This window comes from Girardinichthys multiradiatus, chromosome 20, assembly GCF_021462225.1.
Source record: "Girardinichthys multiradiatus isolate DD_20200921_A chromosome 20, DD_fGirMul_XY1, whole genome shotgun sequence".
Classification (NCBI taxonomy): Eukaryota; Metazoa; Chordata; class Actinopteri; order Cyprinodontiformes; family Goodeidae; genus Girardinichthys; species Girardinichthys multiradiatus.
In genome coordinates this window covers 15,664,364-15,687,181 of record NC_061812.1, presented here as the reverse complement: position 1 = coordinate 15,687,181, position 22,818 = coordinate 15,664,364, and the positions used below count along the sequence as shown (strand labels likewise).

Genomic DNA, 22,818 nt, shown 5'->3' with positions numbered 1-22,818 from the left:
AGAAGCTTCTTACAAATGTGCCTTGAACAAAGTGAGGTCACATTTCACCACCTTCACAGAGCTAATAAAAATAATGCCAGCATTCACCAGCCTGTTGAAAGCTGGCTTCCTTTTCTTCCCTTCCCAGGCCTTATGTAAGAGAGGTCTTATGACTTTTCCAGGCCATCTCTACTTGTGTGACTAGCCCAGTCTTAACTCAGTGCTTGTGAGTGTTTAGCATGCCATTCTCAGACAGACAGGACCCGTCTGTAGCATGTTGACATCTTCTGAACAGATTTTCTGTGGTTTTTGTGAATTCTTCAATTAGTCTAATGTGGACTTCTGTTCTGCTGACACACATTTTTTTTTCCCCATTTCTGCATACTTTCATCCCTCCACCCAGTTTGGGTTTTGTTTTAACCCAGCTTTGAAGGGCATACCACTGGTTCTCCCAGGACCTCTGGGAGAAATGTCGCTCAGCAGTCCAGCGCGAGGGCTTGTTTGGATATCAAACATCAAGCAGCAACCTCAGTGGGGTTAATCCAAACATCTAGGCTTCCTGTAGCCTGCTACTCATAGAATAAGAAACAGCGAGGATAAAATAATTGCCTAGTTTTACATTGTCTCACTGTCACAATTGAAAGAAATGTTTAAACTTCATGTCAGGATACTAAGCTGTTTAATATCCTGAAGACCTGTGGGCTATTTCTGCACCAGAGGAAGGTAGTGAGGGTAGTATTTCCCAGGCAGATTCCTTTTTTTTGTGTACAAACTAGAAATAGATTTCCTCATCTGATATTTTATTGGCGCCTCATGTGCTCCATGCAGAACTTCCCACTTTCTGATTGTTTGCTAAGCTGGACCACAAACAGAAATATCCTGTGAACTGTGCAAAAGAAGCTCAAGTCTTGCCCTAACTTAACTTCTGAGCCCTTTTCTGCTGACATAGGGTTACAGTCAGTGCTTTAATCAGAGTTTAACTTTAGAAACACTCCGTAGTCCAAAGCACACAAAGAGGTCCCACACTATCCTATAATTCCAGAGAGCAGCTGGAGCATGGAGTCCAGCTGAAGTGTTTGAAAACATTCAGGAAGGAAAGCGATGTTATCCCTTCTGGGCGGGGCTGCCTTGACTTCCTCCAGGTCTGCATTCTCCCTAGATAGCCAGTCAGGAAACATCAGGCAGGATGAGACGTATCCCGACACCCTTACTGTTCTGAATATCTCCCTATAACGTTTTCTCTTCCTCTCAAACCTTTTTTTGTTCTCGCCAAGATATTTCAGTGCAAACATGAAGAAGTGCTGCTTGTTTGGGAGATTCCACATTGACCTGAATTTCTTGGTTTTAGTTTTTAAGTTGAGAAATTCTTTCATTTTTAAAGAAACTAAACTAACAGCAAGTAGTTGCCAAATATGTCTAGGAAAGTTAGAGTTGCCAGGGTTTTGCTTTCACTTCTGAATTAAGGCCTCTTTATTTGAATCTAAATTAGAGAGATGAAAAGCAACAAAGGTTTTGTTAAATATATTTATCAACATTCATGGCTGAGGCTACAAAAAATGTGAACCTCTAAGTTGAGAGAAGTGTTTAATCAGAGCTAGGCATAGGCTTGTTATTGGCTTCAAGATAGAACAAGGTTTTAAAAAGTTACTGTTTACCAACTAAACTTTCCTCCATACTGTTTCTGCTGTTTAGTATTTTTTAATATGAGTTCAGGGAAAGTGCCAAAATGACCACAGTTTTCTCCAACTTCATGCAGTGTACACTAGTGCAGCGCTGCCCCTCCTCCACCTGTTGCTGTTACCTGCTGGTCAGCTAGCTAAAAAGGAGTGTCACATACAAGAAAAAAAATATTTGCTGTTCAGAGTTCATTGTTTTTATTTATTTAAAACCTCCTCCTTAACTCATTGATATACTGAGGGTGACTTGAAGAGACCAATCTGTTAAAGATAAACACTGAAACATTTATGACCCGCTTCTTGCATTTTGCTTGAATTTTTCTGCTCACAGTTGTGAAACCTCAATAGTTTTATCCGTCAAAACTGGTGGCTTTGACTTTTCTTGATTTGTTTTGGGACCTTATTTCATATTAAAGTTTCAGGTGAAAATTATTTCTTAATTTTCTCTGTGCAGAAAGATTGTTTGGTTTAGACTTGACAGATATGAACCCTCTGCTGCCACCACTTGACGTGTGTTTTAAATCCTGTATCCTATCTTCAGATAATGCCCACAGAAATCCCCTACTTTTACTTTAATCTTAAAATGTTTGGTAAATGGCCCGTACTTGTATAGCGCTCTATTAGGTCCGAGGACTCCAAAGTGCTTTACACCACAATCAGTCATCAACTCATTCATCCACCCATTCACACACTGACAGCGGTAGGCTACATTGTAGCCACAGCTGCCCTGGGGCAGACTGACAGAATCAGCACCACCGAGCCTTCTGACCACCATCAGCAGGCAAGGCAGGTGAAGTGTCTTGCCCAAGAGACACAACAACTGAGACAGACAGAGCGGTGGTTCGAACCAGCAACCTGCCGGTTGCAGTGCCAACCCCTATCGCAACAGTCACCCCTCTGTTTCTGTTTCTGTTTTTTTTTATTAATTTAACTGACTCAGCCCAAATGCAGATCTCCTTTGGGCTTTAAATGCTTGTTTTTCAAAAGTATTTTTATGAGTAATTGGCAGCAGCAGAATCTTTACATGGCATTCACTGGATGCAAACTAATGTGCTGTGTGTGTGTTACAGCAGGTTATTTCTGGTTTGGATCCAGATTCTTGTATTGAACCTTTTTCACCAAGCTGCAGTTATAATTAAAGACATGATGTAATAGAGTTGACCTCGCTGAACCAGAACCTTGGGCCGTATTTACAGATCAGAAGGTTGTCGTTAAAAATGCAAACATGATGTCAATAAATCTCAAACCAGCTTGATGAAGGACAGACTTGGACAGGACTTAAAATAAACAGCTGTCCTCATCGAATGTTATGTTAAGTACAAACTAAACCTTAAAAGTTCTAATACAGTTGATATCTAACAAAATTTTAAGTACACTCTCATCTCTCTCCTAGGTGCCGATGATACTGGTAGGGAACAAGTGTGACTTGGAAGACGAGCGTGTGGTGGGGAAGGAGCAGGGCCAGAATCTGGCCAGACAGTGGAACAACTGTGCCTTTTTAGAGTCCTCTGCTAAGTCAAAGATCAACGTCCTTGATGTGAGTACACGAAAACAAAGAACAGAGCACTATGGGCATATCTTCATTTCATTTTCCAAAATGTTGCAGTTATTGTTAACCAAGTAGAAAAGAAATGATTTCCATGGCTGTAGTTTTTATTGTTGCAACTTAGTTGATGTGGTGAGTGTTATCTCAAAATAAGCCAATTTCAATTTGAAAGGTCCAGATTTAGCCTTGGCTAATGAACTGTTTCATTGTATTTTCTGTTAACAAAAATTATTTTTGTCTATCACAATAATAAACTATTACAGGTATACCTCAATAAATTAGAATATCATCAACAGTTTAACTTTTCATTGTGGTGATTCTATAAAAAGAAAATGAAACCTTTCATATGCATTTATTAAAAACTAAGTGGCACATTTCAAGCAGTTATTAAGCAAAGACATGTTGCTGCTGTTGTCTAGCATACAGTTGTTTGACACCCCTCACAAGGAGGGCAACATATAAAAGGTCATTGCATCAAGAAGCATGCTGTTCAGAGTGCTGTATTGAAAGATGTAAATAGAAAGTTTAGTGGAAGGAAAACTGTGCTGAAGCGATATCCATAGCCTTGAGAGTATTTCCCAAGGTCTGGACGTTATTGTGATGCACCAGTAAGGCTTGGCTGTGCCAGGAGATGAAGTAAGGCTAATTTAACTGTCTGTCCTTTCCAGTTATGTAGATCATTTGCATCCCCCTCCCCAATTTTCTCTTGGTAGATTTTCTATAAACACAGCTATCGTGTTCTTAAGAGTTGAGATAAACAAAATGTATCTGTATTATTAAATAACCAAGGCTTACAACACATCTTCCATAAAAGTAGTCATAAATGCAGTGAAAACACAAATCCAGACCTCACAATCAAATTGTTGCTTTACTTTACTCTCTTCACAATAAACAATAATCACTTAAGAAAAGCATACCGTGAGTTTTACAGACAGCTTTTTGTGAAGGAACCTGCTTTCCCAGCCGCAGTGAGGGCAGAGGTTTGGTTGTGGACTTTCTGTTCAGACATCAACAGTGTGGCATCGTTAGCATAACAGCTACACCTACGGCTGTAGTTATGTTGAGATCTGAACATTACACAGATAGCTGTTTTGTCTCTGCGCTTTGATGGCTTAATTGCAGAGCTGGTTAGTTTCTGCTCCAGGGGCCGTTCCACCATTTGAAGCTGATCGCCACATAAATGTTGATGTTTTACTTTGTTGTCATAATAAAAACAATAAATTAAGTAGAGAAAAGGGCCAAGAACCCACATTTTGAGATATGATGGATTCTTATGTTTCCTGCATATTTTAAAATAAATCCATATCTGTGCCTCTAATCTTAACTATGCCTTCAATAACTATTCCGTGTTTAGTTGCCTTTCAATCAGTCTTTCAGTAAGGAGGCTTCATGTCTGCTTCATGGAGGGATGTTTACCAGTGTAACCAAATCAAATTTTTTTTTTTCCTCCACTTTTTCTCTGTTCTCTCTCAGATCTTCTATGACCTGGTCAGACAGATAAATAGGAAAACACCAGTGGAAAAGAAGAAGGCAAAAAAGAAATCCAACTGTGTCCTGCTTTAAAGCTCCCCCGTCAGCCCCTGCAGCAGCTCTGAGCCAGGTGAGTGTGTGGACATGAGGTCATGATTCATAGTCAGATCTGTAAGGTTAATTATATTTCAGTGGTTTAGATCTTTTCCTGCAATCACACGATGAAGCTGACGGCATCAGTTCTAGTTTATCGTTCGTCATGCTGTCTTTGAGGCTTCTGTGCTGCAACCAACTCAGGTCAAATTTATTTGAATTGCACAAATGAGTTGTGTAAACGGTGCTGCTCCTTCTGAACGATGTTAGGGCACAACTTAATAGATGCAATTCATAGAGGGATCGCCTCCTGTTGGTAACTGAGGGTACAACAAAAGCTTGAAGTGGCAAAAGTGGTTCCCAAGATTATTTCTAAAAAAAAACAAAGCAAGTTAACAGAAAATGTGTCGGCAGCATCTGCTCTGGCACCATCCTATAACCCAACCCAGTTAATTTCATGAATAATAGTTGTCTTCTGAAGAGGCACAGATTTTCTTTGGCCCCAAATCAGCTAATCCTTAGTGATTAATTCTCTGATGCGTATGCCTGTAAACGTCTGCGATTCTCAAGCTGCAGTCTATCGGTAAATGTTTTTAAACGTACTACACCCTTGGGTTACTTCTTTGTGAATCGTGTAAAAGGCTTTCATGAGCATTTCATGTTTTATTTTTAATCGGCTTTTGGGTTGAATGGTTGACTCACAGTAAGTTTGCTTACCTCAGCAGATTGCAGCAGCTGGTCATGTTAAAGGAAATCCTGATCAGTCATCTTCTCAGTTCCCTGAAAATATGAGCCATTTTGTCTAGTGGGGTTTCTTTTCTCAGTCTGGCCAGACATGGGTAAATGTGGAAGTCTAAAATAAAACGGTGTGAATTACTTTTGCTTGTAACTTTTTTAGTTGATATAATGAAACTTTACTGTATTTTCACATACTATAAAAGCAGAAGTTGTTTTGTATATTTTAAGGCTTCTATGTCTGTTAATAAAGTAACACAGAATTATTAAAATATACTTGCATAAAAAGGTTTATTTCTTGTAACTTATAACTTGCAAATAAGGGTCCTCATTCAGTAAGTGCTAAATCTTTATATGCCTAAAATTACAAATAAACAATCATCATTCTGATGATCTGCTTGGTTTTCTTCTGATAACAAAACATGTTAACCAGTTCAGACCTGAATTGGAATTGGCAAACCATTATAAAACCAATGCATTCATTGCAAATAACCTGATTTATTTATTTATTTCTGAACAGGATTTAAAAGCATGTGTCACATTGTTTAAGAATTAGTGAAGCTTTTTTATTTATCGGCAGTGAGGGAACGTAAGAAAGCAATAAAACCCATCAGTTACTAATTTAGGAGTCAAAGTAGAGCTCTTTCCACTCCAGCGTGGAAGGTTTCCTACAGCCAGTGCCTTTAGGTTTAATCTGTTGAAGGAATCTTGTGAGTTTGACGTGTACCAGCCTCATTTGGTCGTTACTGAGGGGTTGGCTGCCCAATGGTTACAAACACTGGTTGCAGTGAAGCACGAAGAGTTCAACATGCTTAAAACAATCTATGTTGAATATTGTTTCATTTGAATGTAGACCCTTTGGGGTGCATTGTGGATAAGTCTGCGTCTTTGAAGCGGGGGACCCAAGTTCGATTCCTGGTTGTGTTAGTAAGGGCAACCGGTGTAGAAACTTTGCCAAGTATGTGTGTAAGTTGTAATGACTTTCTGTGGTGAACGCTGAAAAGGAAGCGGCTTCAAAGACATTGTTCCTATTTACAAGAATAAAAAGTGGGCTGTTTGGAAAGTAATCGTGTTGCAACCAAATGCATTTAGAAAGCCAAGAGGTTTGAGCAACATGTGTGTAAAGCTCCAGGCTGCAGGCTAGCTAACCACGCTCATTGCTTGGCTAATTCAACCAGTTGCTCTATAAAGAGCAAATTGTCAAAAAAGGATAATAGTCTGTGCAGTTAGCATGTTTACGTAAAAACTGAAAGGAAATACTATGACTACTGTATAAGAAAAAAAATAACTAATTGGGTTTTAGTGATGTAGAAATATCCAGGTCCAACTCTGCCTCTGTACAGTACTTACAGAGCAGCATCACTTTCTTCTGTCCGCAATCTTTTACTAAAATGTATACTAAACTCATATGCTGAGTCTTCTGTCGTCTTACTGGTTTTAAAATAACCATATTAAACCAAAATACCTGCATCACTAGTTTTAAAACCCATAGAAAAGATATGTAACTCACCATAAACTCTTCCTTCTTTAGTGCATTTTACCTGAGATATGTGTGATTTTCAATAAAGGTGATTATGTAAAATGAGAGAAGTAAAAGCATAAAAAATAGAATGGTCGGTGTTTTAATTTCAGGTTAGCTTGGGACAAGGTGTTGTGAAAATATTCAGATATAAGCAGAAACAGTTTAGTTTCAGTGCAGTGGCTTTTTGTTTAGATGTTACAAGTTTTGTTTTGAAGAAGACAAGAAGTCTTCCACTGTTCTGTGTGTGAACCCCCTTAGAGGGTTTTACAGTCTGTTTACACAGTTAGCTCAGAGTTGTCAGAGGAAGACCTCTGTGTTGGCAGACCAACAAGCCTCAGCCAACAGTTTTTTAAGTCTGCTTTCCCCAGCTACTGTTAACTTGCAGAGTGTGGGTGTAAATCTTTAACATCACTGATAAAACTGGATTAGTCAGACAGAAACCATCATTATAGTCATCCCAGACATCAGGAACACTGCACCACCCACCGCGTTCCTCATCTGAATCCATCTGTTTTGGTCAGTTGGAAGCCTGCGGTGTTTGAGAGTGGAGCCTCTGTCAGTTTCCCCCCCCAGGCGATGTCTGCACCCCCGTCCAGCTCGGCTCACGTACTGGCCAGCCCAGTGAACCAGCACTAATGGGATTTTAAGTTCGCTGTTCCACTCTTCCCATTGCTGTGCGATCGATGGAGGGATTACACTGCAAACCGTCGAAACAAAGCACAGAAAGTTAATAAAACTTTTCACTTTCGTGGCTCAGCTGACTTCATTTGCTCTGAAACACGAGTTGTATTCAAGGAAACGTTCAAACGGGTTGATATGTGGTGCAGTGGCTTGATTTAAGTTTTTCGCAAGGTACTATTTTGACTTTTTCTTACAATTACATATCCTACAGAGGAAACAATAAGAGGAGGCCTTCAGAAGCTTCTGACTGTGATCATCAGATGTTTATGGACTTGGGAGTCGAACTTCGGTTTTTCTTAGTGTTTTAATAAAACAAAATTGGGGAACTGTTATCTAAAACCCATTTCAACCTTTGAACAACAGCTCAGTCACAACTAAGACCAAAGTCACAATTGTTTACTGCATTATATAAACAGAATGCTGTCATTTATTTTTTATCACAGAATTGAGTTAGTCCCAGTTTGCTGGTTGTTTTTAACACTGTTTTGTGATTTTTGGCCATATTTTGAATAAACAAGATGAAAAAGCAAAGCTTGAATTAAAGCTGTTAAACTGTGAGAGAAATCAATGTGCCAACGTGCATTTATGTAATTAAGTAAATCAACTACACCACCAGAAACACACTTCAAGTCGTGGACGATTTTCTGACTTTTCATAGGGACATGTTTGGGTTTAGAGAATAAATATTCAGGGAAAATGAGTTGGGGGGGGGGAGGGTTAAAGAGGAAACACTGATCTTGTATGAAAATGTCTGTCTGTATGCATGATTGTGCATGTAGATGTAATATATCTAAATTTAACAGCCATTAAAGGGCACCAACAGGTTGGAGTGTTGTCATTCATGATACCTGCTGTCTTGCAGAAATGCTGTAATGAAGAACTGTTGCCCTGATTGGAACGTGCCAGCATTCCAACAGCCCCTCCCAGTCCCCTTCCCTCCATCAGCCATAAACGGTGAATCAGCTGACTGAACTGCTCCTATCAAAGCCGAGGATGCCCTGCAAGAGAGTAAAGAGAGAAAGACAGAGAGAAGAAGAGAGGGAAGAAGGCTCTCGTCTCTTGCCTGAGGACATCCCTCTCTCAGTATCAATGTGAACCCTGAACGGACAGCCTCCATTTCTGCATCAACAAACAGCGCCACAAACTGAGGATGATGTAAAAACGCAGCAGAACCTCTGAAAGTTACAGAAAAAAAGCAAAGTGTCCATGAGCCCTTTATTTTTATTTTTGAAAATGATAATTGTTGAGAAAAAAGGCAAAGTTAGTGCTTGGATTCAGTATTTTTCATCTTATTTTCAATATCAATATTGTATTTGAAAGACATGGAAGTTGACCTCTTTAGTTGTATGATTATAAATATTCTTCAGAGACAAGCATGAAAAAATGCATCAGTTATTACGTGTAGATGTTCAAGTGAAATCAAGTGAAAAAGTAAGAATCTTTTTATAGCCATACACCTATTCTCCATGCCTGTCATGTTGGTGATAATAGTTCAAGGTCCATAATATGTATTATGTTTTAATATATTTTCTTTTTCTTTGTTCGCCCTGTTGTTCATGGACTTCTCTTCTGCAAATATCTCTCTCTGATGTGACTTAATTTTATACTCGGTCACTGGGATTTCATAGCTCCCATAATATATTCCAATGCCATTTTTTGCATAACAATGCTCCAGAAAAATGGGTCTTTTATAGAAGAAATATGGGGAAAAATAAGAATTGATTTCTATGTCTCTTGAAGCTGAAATATATTATACTAAACCAACTCTAATGCTTCTTGTGTTTTTCTGTTGAAAATGTTCCAGCTTTTATGGATTATTAAAATACATTTTAGTACATTTTCATTATACTGGTCGATGTATTTTTTGTGAATTAAACTTTTATTCCAAGACCATTTGATTTATTTGAGAGAATATTAGAGGGGCTCAGTGTTTTTGAGATTGGGAACTCTACATGAAAAAGAAATGGAAAAAAATATGAGAGCTCCTTGTTGGTTTCAGTAAGTTACTGTTGGTTGTACACAGGAAAACTAAATAGATGAAGAAAAACACTACTTTGTTGCATTAATCAAAGTGGCCGCTAGGTGTCAGTATCTCAACATAAATGTGCATCTATCTCGGGGATGCATCCCATAAGTCAGGTCGCCTAGGTCCATTCTGCCAGAACTACGTCCCTTCTCCACTACACTTGAATCAAATGACTGAGTTTCCTCATCAGCTCTGCAGAGGCCTGGTAACTAGCAACTCATTTGATTCAGGTGTGTTGGAGGAGGGATTTACCTGGACTCGGCACCCCAGCCATTAGTAAATTGCATGGGAAGCTTCACTGAAATACTCGTTCACTCAGAAAGGTACATCTTGAACCTGGTAAGTCCTGAAGCCTTTAAGTTCCCCATTTTATTACAAAATGATTTTCTGATTAATCTTACAGATTTAAAACACAGTGAAAAGCTTCAAATAACACCATAAGATGGAAAAGTTAAAGACTGCACTCGAGTCATCAGACCAATTTAATTTCAAACATAAACCTGTAAATTCAATAAATGGTTGCCTGAACAAGAAAGGAATTAATGCTCGGTTGCTTTCCAAAGACAACTTTCTTAAAAATGAATAATCAGCCTGCCTTCAGAGCTGGAGATGCAGATGTGATGTTTGCTTTAAAGCAACAGTTGGTTAAAGAATACAAACTGCTTGTCCTACAGGCAAATGCTAAGGGATGAAAATTCATAAAATGGTAAACCTCCAGTTTGTGGAAGAGTGCAGAAATAATGACCCCTTTTCCATGCACTTCAACATTTTGCACTGCTTTTTGTCAGTTTATTATATAAAATCCTAACAGGATACATTCAGGGTTGATACATGACAAAAGTCATCATTCCTGAACCCAGAGAACTGAAATTATATAACACTTTTTAAGTCATATTGGCCACTCAAAGAACGTTTACGCTTCTCATTAACCCAGCCACACACCATATGCAGATCAGTAGGCTACGTGCGGTTAAATGCCTTGTCCAAGTTTACAATATTCCTTCCAGAGAGCCACAGCCACCCTGAGCAGAAGCAGAACGTCTTGCTCCAAAAATGTATAATTTAGCATAAGAGCAGACAGAGATTTAAAGAGGAGCGGCAAATGTAAAGGAGGTGGACTGGCAGTACTTGTGAACAACAGATGGTGTAATCCAGGACATGTTACTGTGAAGTGTCATCTCTGCAGTCCAGATATTGAACTGTTGGCAGTAAGTTTTCGTCCATATTATTTACCCAGAGAGTTCACCAGGGTTATTTTGGCAACAGTTTACGTTCCACCTTCCGCTGTTGCCGACACTGCATGTGATGCCATCAGCTCGGTTGTTGCTAAGCTACAGACACAAAACCCCAATGCTTTTGTGGCAATTTCTGGTGATTTTAACCATGCTTCACTCTCTGCTACACTTCCAACGTTTCAACAGTTTGTCTGCTGCTCTACCAGAGAAAACAAAACATTGGATTTGTTTTATGCAAATGTCAAGGACTCATACATCTCTACAGCAAGACCTCCTCTAGGTAAATCAGATCACAATCTTGTTTTTCTCTGCTCGAAATATAAGCCCCTTGTTCAGAGGCAACCTGTAATAAAGAGGACTGTGAGAAAATGGTCACAGGAAGCTGAAGAAGCTCTGCAAGGTTGCTTTGAGGCTACAGACTGGGACGCACTGTGCCAGCCACATGGAGAGGACATCAATGCCATGACTGAGTGTGTAACCGACTATATAAACTTCTGTGTGGATAACATCATCCCCACCAGAACCGTGAGATGCTTCCCCAATAACAAACCTTGGATCACCAGTGACCTGAAGGACCTGCTTAACAAGAAAAAAAGAGTCTTCAGAAAGGGAGACAGAGAATTATTGAGGATTATACAGAAGCAACTTAAAGTCAAGATAAGAGACAGCAAGGAGGTGTACAAGAAGGAGCTGGGGAGCAAGCTCCAGCAAAACAATATCAGAGATGTGTGGACAGGGATGAAGAAGATCACAGGCTTCAAGCAGAAGGATGATCAGACCGATGGAGGTCTGGACAGAGCCAATGAACTGAACACATTCTTCAATAGGTTCAGTTCAGAAACAAGCTTCGCATCCTCATCTCCTGCTCACAGCCAAACAGACATCCCACCCTCCTATGACCCACAGGACCCACAGCTGTCCAGTAACACCTCACATTTTTTATCTTCCACCTCAGCCCTAGACCCTTCTACATGTTTGCCATCAACAATATCAGAAGATGCTGATGCTTCCTTTGCTTCCCCCTTCCACCTGTGTGTCTCAAGAAGTCAGGTGAAGATGCAACTGGAGAGACTGAATAGGAATAAGGCTGCAAGTCCAGATGGTGTCAGCCCTAGAGTCCTGAAGGCCTGTGCAGAGCAGCTCTGTGGGATTCTGCAGCACCTCTTCAACCTTAGCCTGGCCCAGAAGAAGGTTCCGGTGTTGTGGAAGACCTCCTGTCTTGTTCCAGTACCAAATAAAACTCACCCATCAGTCCTCAATGACTATAGACCTGTTGCCCTGACATCCCACATCATGAAGGTCCTAGAGAGACTCCTGTTGGCCCACCTGAGTAAGCAAACAGTAAACCATCAGGACCCCCTTCAGTTTGCTTATTGCTGTGGAGTTGAAGATGCCATCATACACCTGCTTCAACAAACCCACTGTCATCTGGACAAAGCCAGCAGCACTGTGAGGATCATGTTCTTTGATTTCTCCAGTGCATTTAATACAATCCAACCTGATTTGCTTTGTCAGAAACTCCAGAAGACTCAGGTGGAGGCCTCAACAATCTCCTGGATCAAAGACTACCTGACAAACAGACCACAGTTTGTGAGACTGAAGGGTTGTGAGTCTAACCAGGTAGTCAGCAGCACAGGAGCACCACAGGGGGCTGTACTCTCACCATTCCTTTTTACTCTGTACACCTCAGACTTCCAGTACAAGACAGACTCCTGTCATCTGCAGAAATACTCGGATGATTCTGCAGTCGTGGGGTGGATCAGAGATGGACAAGAAGATGAGTACAGGAAGGTGGTGGACCGCTTTGTGGCATGGTGTGGAAACAATCATCTCATTTTGAACGTGACTAAAACAAAGGAGATGATTGTAGATTTTAAGAGAAACAGGAATAAGTCAAAAACTATTTCTATCATGAAGTGGAGGTGGTGGAGGAGTATAAATACCTCGGTGTTCACCTGGACAACAGACTAGAGTGGAGATGCAACTGTGAAGCCATCTACAAGAAGGGACAGAGCAGACTGTACTTCTTGAGGAAGCTTAGGTCCTTTGGTGTTTGCAGCAAGATGCTGCAGATCTTCTATAAGTCTGTTGTGGAGATTCTGATCTCTTCTGCCATCATCTGCTGTGGAAGCAGCATCAGAGCCAGGGACTTAAAAAAGCTCAACAAGCTGATAAAAAAGGCTGGCTCTGTTCTGGGGACTCCTCTGGAACCTCTGGAGATCATTGTGGAAAGATGGATTCTTCATAAAATGAAGAACATTATGGAGAACCCTGAGCATCCTCTTCATGAGATTGTCCCACAACAACAGAGTATCTTCAGTCGGAGGCTTCTTCAGATCTGCTGTAAGACGGAGCGCTACAGGAGATCCTTCCTGCCCACAGCCATCAGCATCTACAACGGCTCTTTGAGGAAACCTTCATAATATGAGCTATAACAACATTTAATTTCCCTTTGGGATTAATAAAGTATTTTTGAATTGAATTGAATAAATAATGTCTACCATCAATGCTGGATTTTAAATTGTGAGCAGATAATGGATTCTTATTTAAGGAAGATTTATGGCTTTGGTATTTTGGCTTTCATTTGTGCATCAATAAAAGATGAATATTAGAAGGGTTCCTGGGCTTAGAAAACAGAATTTTGTCTAACCATACCATATTAGTTTTTACTTGTGCATCTTGTTTCAAGTGATATTTTTCCTTTAAAAATAATTTTGCCACACAGTACTTTGTTGGCATTATAACACTTGTTCATGCAGTCTATCAGTGTGTGGTGAACATCTTTAAATTTTTACATCTGAAAATTTCTTAGGGCTGCTTTTTGAATGTTCATGTTAATGCGAGGTTCCAGTAAAGGGTTGTTATAAACTTATCGACATCAGAAGTAACATTAGCATCAGTTTGTGAAGAATCAATAACTTTTCTCAGTCTTAATTAGATATTGATATGAAATATGGTACATAAGTAATTGCATTATTTTTATTTATATTTGATACGAGCTCCTGGCTTGGACCCTTGCTTGGATCTTGCCACATAAATGTCTTATAAACAAAGAAAGTCACAAAAAAGGCAGCCTACAGGCCAGGAACAAAGGCACTTAGGAATGGGAAGAAAGTGCTGCATCATTTAAGCTCCTTATTTCTTTGAGGGGGACATGTGTGTTAAAGCAAAGAAGGAGGCTTAAAGTCCGCGGGTGAGGATGGTGGGGAAGAGATTAGAGAGTGTGACTCACTTTTTCTTCTTGTTTTTGACTCTTATCACTTACATGGCAGCCTTGATCAGTCCCATAATCCCTTTAGTGGGTGAGAAGCAGAGTAATACAAAAAACATTCCTGCCTTCTTTTACCTCCTGGTGGAAAAAAAGAAATCCCTGCTGTCTTCCTCCTGAGGTTTCTACAGCTTCTCCAGGTCCCCTTGGAAACGTAGGAAGGCTGTTTGTACCTGCTGGATCTGAATCAAAGTGTTTTCTTTGAGTTTTGTGAAGTGTGACCATCCTCTCTATGTACAGTACTATACCCAGCCACACTTTCTTGTACTCTTGAAAGTTGTCTTGATCAAACAATCATTCCTTTGATTAGGATTGCTTTTATACATTTAATAGGGACAAGGTTTTATGTAAAGTTCTGAAAACATTTTTGTTTTTTGGATAATGAAAACCTCTGACAAAAGCTATTGGTAAATATGGTAATTTACCATTTTAAAAAGCGCTTGACTCAAGTTTCCATTGAGTTAAACATTGCTGGACTTGGCCTTACAAAAGTATTTACACCCCTTAAACGTTTTCTCGTTTTATTACAACCACAAACTACAATAAACAGCATGCCTTTTGTTTTCATCCCCCTATACTTTGATACCCCTAATTAAAATCCAGTGCAACCAATGGTGTTCAGAGGTCACTTAATTAGTAAATTAGTGCCCATGGTAGCTCTGGAGGAATTGCTGAGATCAGGTGGAGGAGATTCTGTTGACTGGACAACTATTAGTTCTGGGCTTTATTACCCTAGGCTGTATGGGAGAGTGGCAAGAAGAAACCCAACAGCTGAAAAAAAGCCGTAATAAATTCTGTTTAACAGTTCTGCTTAGATGAGACCATGCAAAACGTTATGTTTGTACTGCACATCCACCTGAATATGCCATCTAAACAGCGATAAATGGTTGTAGCTGCAGGGTTCCTTTTCTTTTGCAAGTAATTGATGCTCATAATGGTTGATGGGAAGATGTATGGTGTTTAATTGAGGAAGAAAACCTGTGAGACTGGGGTGAAGGTTCCAGCAGGATAACCGCTCTAAAGCTGCTACAATGGAATAGTTTAGATCAAAACTTGAAAATTAAATTTTCACAGATGCTCTCCAATAATTTGAACTGAGCCTGAATTACTTTGCTAAGAATAGATGAAAATTTCAGGCTGTAGATGTGCAAAGCTTGTTGAAACGGACCTCAAAACACAGCTTTAATCGCAGCAAAACGTTATTGTACAAAGTATGGGGAGCCGACGACTAATTCTTGCCACTTTTCTTTCCACTTTACAGTTTTGCAATATTTTTGTGTTGGTCTGTCATATGAAATTTCAATAAAATTTCTTGAACTTTGTGGTTTTAATGTGACAAAACAAACATATCACACATCTTACAGCTATCCAAAATGGATAAATAAGTCATTAAGTCAAATCTCATGATCTAAATGGTTTTAGACAGGAACTTTAAAGACTGCAAACACTGGCAAGCTCCCACTCTCTCATGGTTTGTGAACCCATTATGAGAGATTAAAGTTTTCTTTGGCACTGTCATTCCATTATGCATGCTGTAACTCTTGAGCACACACCCATACACACACTTTACTATTTGCTTTGCCAGATCAATCAACAGATTGGTGCTGTGTGTGGAAATGATTGACTGGGATAAGCTCTGTGTCTAATGGATTTTCTGGGGAGGGAGAGAACATGATCTCCATTGTCGGAGGGGGAATATTGACGGTTTGGAGTGCAAGGTTACGGCTGACCCTCTGAGGATTCTTCCTGTGCCATTTCCTTTCTGTAATTAATTTATTTCCATGACGTGCTGTGATGCTGTATTGATGTTCATTTATTTCTTTATTTTGCAACATGTACAACAGACACTTTAAAGCTTTACTTGAATTCATAATTATGCAATATAAAAGTTATGAGATTCTGGTTGCACTGTTACAGTAATGCGCATCAGTTCCCCTTTGTATTGTTCTCTCATTAGGCGCATATTAGTTTCCTCTGTGGTTTTGTTTCATATTTGCATAATGTAAGAGGCTATTTTTCGAAACAAACTCCACCTGTATTTCTACAGGAAGCCAAGCTAAACAGTCTGTCTTTATTTATCCACACAGACACAATTTTTCTATTTATATATCCTGTGTGTTTGGCCAGAAGTGTACCTCTAAGTTTAGCTCTGAGCCCATCATTTGAGGCAGTGTAAAGACACCCTGTGGTGTTCTTGCTGTTTGCATGGAGCTTTGTTTATGCAGGTGTGTCTCTGTTTGGGTCACTGTTCAGTAAATTGCTACTCTGCTAAATGACAGTAGGAATGAAGTAAAAATACAAGCAATGGAGAATTTACCCAACTCTGAAAAGGTTTTGTCATCAAAAATGCAAAAAATTTTCTTGATTTTAAAATAATGCAAAATAGTTTGGAGGGAGTTTCTACAAATGTACAAATTATTCATAATGACGAGCTAGGCCAAATCGGAAGTTTCTGCATTTTGTGATATTTTTGTTTTTATTATCTTTTTTGTGTGTGTGTCTATTTTGTATAATTTTATCAACTGAGAGAAAAACATTTTTGGGTAACAAAACAGTGAGATGTTTACACTATTTCTAGCTTCTTTACAGCTGCCGACCATCTTTAACAAAAAACAGGTTGTTCAATACTGTCTAAAATCTTTATTTTTATTAGCATTGCCTCAAAAAATGAGGAGCCTGCACAATTACAACTGACCCTTGGGGTGTCTTTTTTTTTTTTACACCCTTGGGGTGTCTAATGAACATAGCCATGTGACTTAAACAAGCAACAAAATAACATTATATATTTCAGAATCTACTAATATAAAAAAAGAGTTTTGGTAGCATTGTTACAGCGGAAAAATGGCACAGCTAAAAACCAAATCTGTTTCCATTTACATACAAGCTAGCATTAGCACCATAGCACAGCTAGCTGCTACAGAAAGTTAGAAAAGTTAGTTTTTAAATCTTGAGTTGCTTCAGAAGTTTAAAGGTTTTCTTATGATTCTTTTATTGATGTTTACTATTCACAAAGATTTTGGCAGATTATTGTAAATATGTTTAGCAACTTTCATTGTTGATAATTAGTCGTTGCACAACGTCACATATACACAATGGCTTGAATGGGAGTCAGTTCAACTTCTGGGCTGTTTGGTTCAACAAAAGCATTAAATAAGCAAGCAAATGTCTTTTGTTTGTTTTTAGGTACTCACCTATTATGGCAGGAAGGTTAAGCAACAATATGATGGCTCTTCTCTTCACTGATTGTCAACATTATATTGAAAAACATTGACGTAATAGAACATAAGGTATGTTACTTAAATCTGTCTCCATTAAAGTGGATGAACAACTCCAGCAAAAGGACTAAGCTATCAGGAGATATACAAAAAGCCTTCTTAAATTACATGTGGCATTTATCTGGTACTTGATCTAAATTATTTACTGTTTTCTTCCCCCAACCTTTCTAGATCACCTGGAAATTCATTTGCTCTTATACATTTCCTCATATGAAACCTCCTGCAGGGATTTTGTCCACTTCAGTGGAACCACTCTGACGTGAGAGTCTGTTCTGTTCACTTTAAAGCTTTTCTTTATAACTTTGCCAGTCAGTGACTAGCAGTTACATCATGTAATTGTTTGATTTGTCAGATATTTAGTCAGCTAAAATATACAAAACACATCTTTGTTTATTTTGAGCTTTCTTTGACCCGAGAAGTTGCATTGTCTTCCATTCAAACTGTAGCATCAACTCTCCTCCCAAAAGAGGCGCGGCTGTTTGTTGGAAAAGGATGTGACGTGTTGTTGAATCCATCTAGTGGAGTTGGCACTGAGGACATTAAATTAAATAACTGTTGGTAATCATTAGCTCTGGACTGACATATAGCGAGCACACATATGACACCTGTGGTAAAGATGTGTAAAAAACCCAATGTTTTTATCTCATTGCGTTAGTATAATCACATACTAACAATTGAAAGATAAAAAAGAAAAAAACTTTTAATCCGAGTATATTTTTCAGTCAAGAAAAAATACCATGTTAAGAAATAACTGTATCTTTGCCCCGTGCCACACACTCACAATAATTACTGTGAAATAAATCTTTATAAATTTGTGTCTTACTTAAACTCAGTAACCATGTAAATGAGCTTTTAATTGGTAAACCACGGCTTACCTTTTCCTTGGGTATAAATGTGACATGACACAAGGCCCACTTACCCATTCTTTAAAATGGGTGAGACAAGACAACATACTGTTCAAGCAAGGCAGATGCTTGTTGATCATCAGAAATCAGGAAAAGACTTAAACGTAAACAGCTTCTCATCCTAACTTTCTACACATCCTTTCCAGAGGTGCCAATAAATGTGGAGGGTACTACAAATCCAGTGGTTCAAACACCCCATAGAGTGTTTCGCCTCAAGGCATCACAAACATTTCATGAGTATATGTCATTGTCAGTCACAACTTCCTTTCTTGGAGATTATAGTGTACTCACCTATATGGTTTATTTAATCTTAGTTGTGTAACTCAGCATGACCTTGGAGTTTATCATAGAAAAATCATTACCTTAATACACAGTTACAAAGAGGGAAGAAAGGCAAGTTCCTCTTAAAGCTCTGTCCAAAGGATCAGAGTGGCTGTTTAACTGATATTCATGCAGCGCTGGCAAAACTGATCATTTATAGTGAGTTACATTAATGTGAGTATTAGAGTAACACCTTGTAGAAAAGGAATGCCACCGATAAATACTTATACTGAAGTTCAGGACATGAAAACGTCGCTTGTAGTACATTTATACAGTGGTTCACCTATGTTTCCAAAAGTTAATGACATCAGTGGTTTCAAAGGCAACATTCAGTATACGTCTCTGAAGTGAGAAAGATTAATCTTAGTTGGAAATAATCTATCAAAAAACTATTTTGTCACCTGAAGCCTATTTTAACCCATGCTTTAATAAATGGGGCTGTGTCTAAATGGACAAAGCGAGCAAATCTGAATTCAAAAATCAGATTTCCAGTTACACAACCTAGGAAATCACCTAATTACTAATCTTTAAAGCACTATAATTGATTTACTTACTGTTAATATACAGAAATGGTTTATTAATTGGATGTTTTCCCTAACCTTATGTAAAACTATTGCTTGAATACCCAGATAAAGTAAGCTCCATTCAGTGCGTCTCTCTGACTCTTAGCCTGTACAGTATGTGATGACAGCAGCAGGCTGAAAAATCAATGGTAATGTGTTTAAAAGCCTGACTGGCAGCCGATCTTCAGAGACCTTCCTGCGTCTGTTGGCTCGAGTTCCAGTCCATTACTCTTTAGTTTCAGCGGCTCTGTGTGTCCGATAGAGAGACTCAGCTGATGGATCACAGCTCCGCAGTGATGCTTTATGAAAAATGACTCAGTTTAGGTCAGTCTTCATGATTCTTGTCATTACCTGCATCAAGACAATCAGATAAGGTTTTTATTGAATGTAAAAATTTGCCTTTTGAAATGAACAAAACCAAATAACTTTTAACTTCCTAATTCTGTAAAGGAGTATTTCCTCTCAGAAAAGACGGCTGTAACTGTAAAATCTCACCATCTGGGTTGAAAAAAGAGGTATTTTTTTTTAATCAAACTATGAGTTGTGATAGCTCTCTGCAGAGTTTCAGCAGTAAAATCCTGCTGGTTCATCCAATTAAAGATTACAGCAATGCTGACTAATACCTTTTTGAATGTTGTCATTTTTTGTTTGTCACAGCCAGCTGATGTCTTTTGGAGATCCCCAGAAAGTCGTGTTTATGTTGGGTTGAGTCTGTAAACCCCCTGCTAGGACTGTTTTTTGGTTTATCAAATAAAAGAAGACGAACTGTGAACTCTTGTAAAACACAAGATGAAACTGAAATTTTATGTTTTCCTGCTGTTTTAAACATCAAAATCAAGCATATAGAATCCCCCGAGGGTTTATTTACTAATGTTTACTTCCCGGTTTAACTCAAATCACGAGTCCTTGGGTCTTGAGCTTCTTCATTCATGTATAAGTATAAACTATCTGTTTTTATTTACACTTTAACAAAAACTTTACTGAAAAGGTATATGAAATGTTCAATTCTTATGATTGCTGAGAAATGCCTTGCATGTCTCCACTGGTGTTCTTGACTTTTAATCTTTTGACATTAGCTCCATGCTTTGAGGTTCGAAGGGCACATGGCTGCCATCCTAAACTTTAGCTCACTTGAAAGATTCTCAATTGTTTTGTTTTTGGGACTCAGGCTGGACCAATACAAAACTTTGATATTACTTCCAGTCAGAAGAAACACATCAGTCAATTTTAAAAAAGTGGTTTTAATCAAAATTTACCCAGGGTAATTGAATAACTTTGAGTTTTGACTGTTTATGTGACTGTATTTCAGAGAATATGAATAATAAAACAGAAATGTTTCTTTCACTGCCTGGGAAAATACATTTATTGCCAAACAATTTTGTTGCGCCTTTTAAAACAAAATGACAGAAATAACCCCTATCAAAAATGTACATAACCTGGACGTTTTGGCTTGAGAGCACAAACATAAGTTTATACACATGGATTTAAACGGCTCCCTCAGGTTTGGGTGTGTATGCGTGTGTATAAAAAGTCAAAGAGTTTCTGGGCTCCTGACAGACCTCCAACTACTGCTGCACTGACCTTGTTTTATTATCAAGAACTGTCAAACAATCTGTGGGAGAAGGTAGCTGAGCTTTATAAAGAAAGAAAAAGCATGTAAAAAATAAGGCTGAAAACTTGTTGGATAACGTAATTTAAAGTACTAAAATCTAAATTGCAGCCGTCCAGGGTTTGATTCCTGACCCTGGGACCTTTGCTGCATGTTTTCCCTTCTCTCTCTGCCCATTAAAAATGGAACTTTATGGCCACAAACATAAATTCTGCATTTGGAAAGAAGTCAATAAGACTTGGGATGAAAAGTGAGTCATTTCTACTTTGAAACATGGAGGTGTAACACTGAAGTAATGGGAAATTTGTCAAGATTGAACGCAAGATGAAAGCAGCAAGTTAAAACTTTGGAGAAAATTTAGCACCTGTCAGCCTAAAAGTTGGTCATGAAATGTACTTGGACGTTTCATCGTGTCAGTGATCCAAAATGCTTGGCTAGGTAATTGGTTACAGCAAGAAAGGAGACGGTTCTGGAGTGACTGTCTGTCTCCTGATCTCAGTATAGCAAAGCACCTGTTGGGAGATCTGAAATATAAAGTTCATGCAAGACAACCCAAACATTTACTGGACTGAAGACGTTTTGACAAGAAGAATGGGGAGCTTTACCAAGTTATTCAAACTTGTGATCTGAATTATTTGGTATTTTCTGTTATGATTCAAAAAGAGAAATGGTCTTGATAAAGAATGCTATAGATAATGGTTGTCCATTTGTGCTTTTCACATCTTTACTAAACCCTTACAACTAAAATGCAGGGTCCAGGTTTGCAAAAATTACAGAACCACACGATAATTAAAAGGCAACAGGAAAAAAATAAGCCACGCCCTCTCCACTGTATATATTGAGTTTGAGAAGCAGTAAAATTTCATAATTGATTCACTGCAATCCATACACTCTGTCCTCTCATTTTAGTTTGTCTCATTGATTGCTCCATAATTGAATTCTTGCAAACTGACCACCTGCTTTTGTCTTAAGATCATTTTCCTTTTTTGTATGATATTCTGTTTTTTTCCTCTTGTAATTTTCTGTCCAATTTTGTGCAATCTTATTAAATTTTAAATATTCATAATAATGAACAATATCTCAGGGCAACCAGTCTCCTGTCTCATCATCAGAGAATGTCAGTAGCTCTCATTAGAGGAGGCGTTCCTGCCTTGAAGCTTTTTCATCATTACCTCATTCTCCATTCTGGTCACTGTCTCCCACATGTCTGCAGTATAATTTGTGCAAGTGTGCAGACGCTTTGATGCTTTAATGCCTATGTGTTTGCACATTAGAAAGGGGATTGTGATATTTTATTTTCAATTTGCTCTAAGGGTTGACTCTATAATGTTCTTATTTTCTAAACCAACCTTCAGCTCCCAGCTGCTGTGACAGAATAGAAAACTAATGGCCTGGCCTGTTTTTTATGGGAGTTTTGGATTACCAGAGTGTTTTGGTGCTGCACATAATATTCATAGTGGAAATGGCTGGATGGAATATGCTTTAAAATAAAGATTAGAAAATGCTTGCATTAAAATTCAACCTACAGAGATACACTATAACCATGCAATGGAACAAACTGAACATGACCGTTAGAATAACACTGGGAAATTGAAGTGACAGAGAGTATAAAGGCTTCATCCTGCAGGTCTGCAGCTCCTCGTGCTCATTAACTTGCTATTATCCACCTTGAACTAGAGTCACAGCTGCAGAGCTCTCTGACACGGGTTTAAAACCCTCATTTTTCCAGAGCAGGGTATTTTTCCTGTGAATGAACACACATTAAGGACACCCTCTGTGGGGAAGAGGGTTCTCATCTGAAAATGAAACTCAATATTCCCTCTCAGTGTCTCATGCAGCAGATGTCCATCCACCCTTGAGTTATTCACTTTCCACAGTCATGTTTAGGGTTTATATGAGAGGAAGAAAAGGATG

The 22,818-nt window shown here is 38.7% G+C and overlaps 1 protein-coding gene and 1 long non-coding RNA gene across 3 annotated transcripts in view; both read left to right on the top strand.

The window, feature by feature from the left end:
• LOC124856820 (ras-related protein Rap-1A) overlaps window positions 1-9,466 on the top strand; it is a 29,480-nt gene extending 20,014 nt beyond the window's left edge. For both annotated transcript variants that reach the window (XM_047347689.1, XM_047347690.1), the window contains exons 6-8: window positions 3,049-3,192; window positions 4,675-4,801; window positions 8,565-9,466. In XM_047347689.1, the coding sequence (XP_047203645.1) occupies window positions 3,049-3,192; window positions 4,675-4,764 (234 nt within the window). In that variant the 3' untranslated portion in view covers window positions 4,765-4,801; window positions 8,565-9,466. The remainder of the gene's footprint in view (window positions 1-3,048; window positions 3,193-4,674; window positions 4,802-8,564) is intronic.
• A 506-nt stretch (window positions 9,467-9,972) lies between these two features.
• On the top strand, window positions 9,973-20,212 carry LOC124857416. The gene is made up of 4 exons (XR_007035589.1): window positions 9,973-10,067; window positions 17,415-17,518; window positions 17,678-17,765; window positions 19,953-20,212. It is a non-coding gene; the product is annotated as an uncharacterized LOC124857416 (long non-coding RNA).
• The last annotated feature ends 2,606 nt before the right edge of the window (window positions 20,213-22,818 follow it).